The sequence below is a fragment of the Penaeus monodon genome, chromosome 3 (genome assembly GCF_015228065.2).
Source record: "Penaeus monodon isolate SGIC_2016 chromosome 3, NSTDA_Pmon_1, whole genome shotgun sequence".
Classification (NCBI taxonomy): Eukaryota; Metazoa; Arthropoda; class Malacostraca; order Decapoda; family Penaeidae; genus Penaeus; species Penaeus monodon.
The window spans coordinates 24,593,485-24,595,984 of NC_051388.1; the positions used below are offsets into that span (position 1 = coordinate 24,593,485).

The following is a 2,500-nucleotide window of genomic DNA, read 5'->3' on the forward strand; positions in this document are numbered from 1 at the left end:
TGAAGTGGCCTGAGAGACCGAGGGAGTCTGATATCCAGCTCTTTTCTCTCATTGCTTCTGATTGTTGCCGCTTTCTGCTTCTATTTGAAATGAACATAAAATGAATGTTAACTTAGTTACTGGGTGACGCGTAGAAGGGTAAAGTCTTTCGTACGATTACATGGCTAAATATCGTTGTCAACAATACGTAGCAAGACCGGATGGTACACTTCACACCTCTGTCGCAGCAGCTGCCCTTCTCCTGTCTCCCAGCTTTCTCTTTTCGCACGGGAGTAAACATCCGCCCTCGAAGGGAACCGCCGCACAAAAGGACACGTTCGTAAGACAGAGAAAGAGAGACACGGCAGACAAGCCAAGCCACACAGGGTCCAGTTCCAACACCTCTTCCTCGACCCGGGGACACGGAGGTCTCTTGGGGGCCTCATATATGTCTTCAACAATAAACCAGCAAGCTAAGACCCCTTTCATTGACCCGCCCAAGTCCATCTCTCGTCTCGCTCACATCTGGTGACAGAGGTGCTCCAAACCTCACGTGTCGCTCATAATTGTGTGTAGTGTGAGTGTGTAACAAAATTGTGTGCCTTATTCCTTTATATGTAAGAGTATTTTATACGGTCACTTATACAGGAAAGGCACATAACCCGTATTATTGAAGAATGTTAATGATCATCTAAACACGGAAGGGAATGTTACAAGCAGTGTAGGACAAGGCGGAAAACAAATTTCTCCTGTTACAGGGCATGGGTGTTTCTTAGCTCTGATATTCTTTGACCAAACATAAAGCGAGCAAACAGGGTCAGACCTTGCCTGAGCTTGTCTGTAATCAAGGAGTTAGAAACCGATATAGAAAATAGGAGAAGATGGGATAATGAAATTGCTAAAGGAAAATTACGAAAACTTTATAGTTAAGACTAAGCTTACTTAGAATATAAAACTTAAAGAAAAGGTTTCAGGGATATGAGAAACCTAACCAGTAACTAAGAGATTCGAAAGTAGGTTTCGAACTACCATGAGTAATTCAGTTGAAAAGATCTGTTTCAGTAGTAGCAGTGTTAAGTTAGATTAACTAGTGTTATTAATATTCATAAAGAGACTGAATATGGTTATATCATTATATCCTGATTGCAAACAATTGATTAAATAATTTTCATCTTGTTAAATTAATTGATAAAAGTGTATTGTAAACCAGTTATTATTAAAGATCTTTACGATTATATATGAAAGAAAAACCCACAATACAAAACTAGATTTATTGAAAATGAGACTACAGTTTCGAAATCCACCTGTATTCCATCCTATTGTGGGTTTTTCTTCCATAGTATCAGCACGGAAGAGTGTTTTAACATTCACGATTATATATAGATAAATCTTGAACTGAATATATACTACTGTAAACATTTTCGGTATGCAGTGTGCTTATGATATTTAATAGCTAATAAAAGAAGGAAGACTAAGAAAAAGATAACGCAGCTAAATTGTTAGCTATGCGCATGTGCAATGATAATCTACAAACATAATTACTGAAGAAAGTTTTTAGCCGCTATGCATGAAATATATCCACAAAATTATATTTTACTTCTCGGAAAAGGTTACTACATAATTATGATATAACAAGTTACCTTTACATGTGCATGCATTGATTTTTTTGTGTGATGAACATGAACTAGATTAATCCACACATGTCTTGAACATCAGAATAAAAAAAATTAAAACACACACACGCACACAAACGTACACACACAGATTGGCAATTACTGTTGAACTCTTCGGACTCAATGTGTGTCCTTGGTGTCACGTTGGGGCGGCATGCTATTTAACATCTTAATGCATAGATTACTAGGCGATATACCACTTGAGGGCAATGACTCCATTATTTACTATGCCGATGATATTTGCATTAAATCCGAGGAAAGAATGCAAGAGATTCTAGATATACTCTCAGCAAGGGCTATTGAGTGTGGTTTGATAATCTCGACTGAAAAAACCAAGGCTCTTAACCCAAAGACAATCCCTCTGCCAAGGTTTCATATAAATGACACTGAGCTAGATCTCTGCCATCAATACAAATACCTTGGGGTGATTGTCAATGATGCAGAGTTCATCAGAAACCTGAAGAAAAGGCTGTGGGAGCGGCTGAAGCCACTTAGGACCATGGTATCAATGTCAATATTACAAGATTTTTATTTGTCATATATACGGTTAGTCATAGATTATCATGCATTGCACCCTGTGTTGTTCAAAGAATCAGAGTTGAGTAGTTTAGAACATATACAAAATGAAGCCATGAGGATCATTCTTGGTGCCCCTAGAACAACAAGAATTGTGAATATGAGAACCGAACTAAACTTACCCTCTGTTTACGAAAGAATATTATATATAAATACCACATTTGGTGTCAAATCAATTAGAGAACCCCTCCATTGTACAGAGTTCCAAAGACAACTAAAACACAGAACAGAGGAGCTAACTTTGCATGACAACACCGATTCATACTCAAATC

The 2,500-nt window shown here is 37.9% G+C and overlaps 1 protein-coding gene across 2 annotated transcripts in view; it reads right to left on the bottom strand.

Moving 5' to 3' along the window:
* LOC119593600 (aminopeptidase N-like) overlaps nt 1–2,500 on the bottom strand; it is a 27,306-nt gene that overhangs the window by 22,715 nt on the left and 2,091 nt on the right. For both annotated transcript variants that reach the window (XM_037942563.1, XM_037942558.1), the window contains exon 3: nt 1–80. This exon is cut by the window's left edge and continues 142 nt beyond it. In XM_037942563.1, the coding sequence (XP_037798491.1) occupies nt 1–80 (80 nt within the window). The remainder of the gene's footprint in view (nt 81–2,500) is intronic.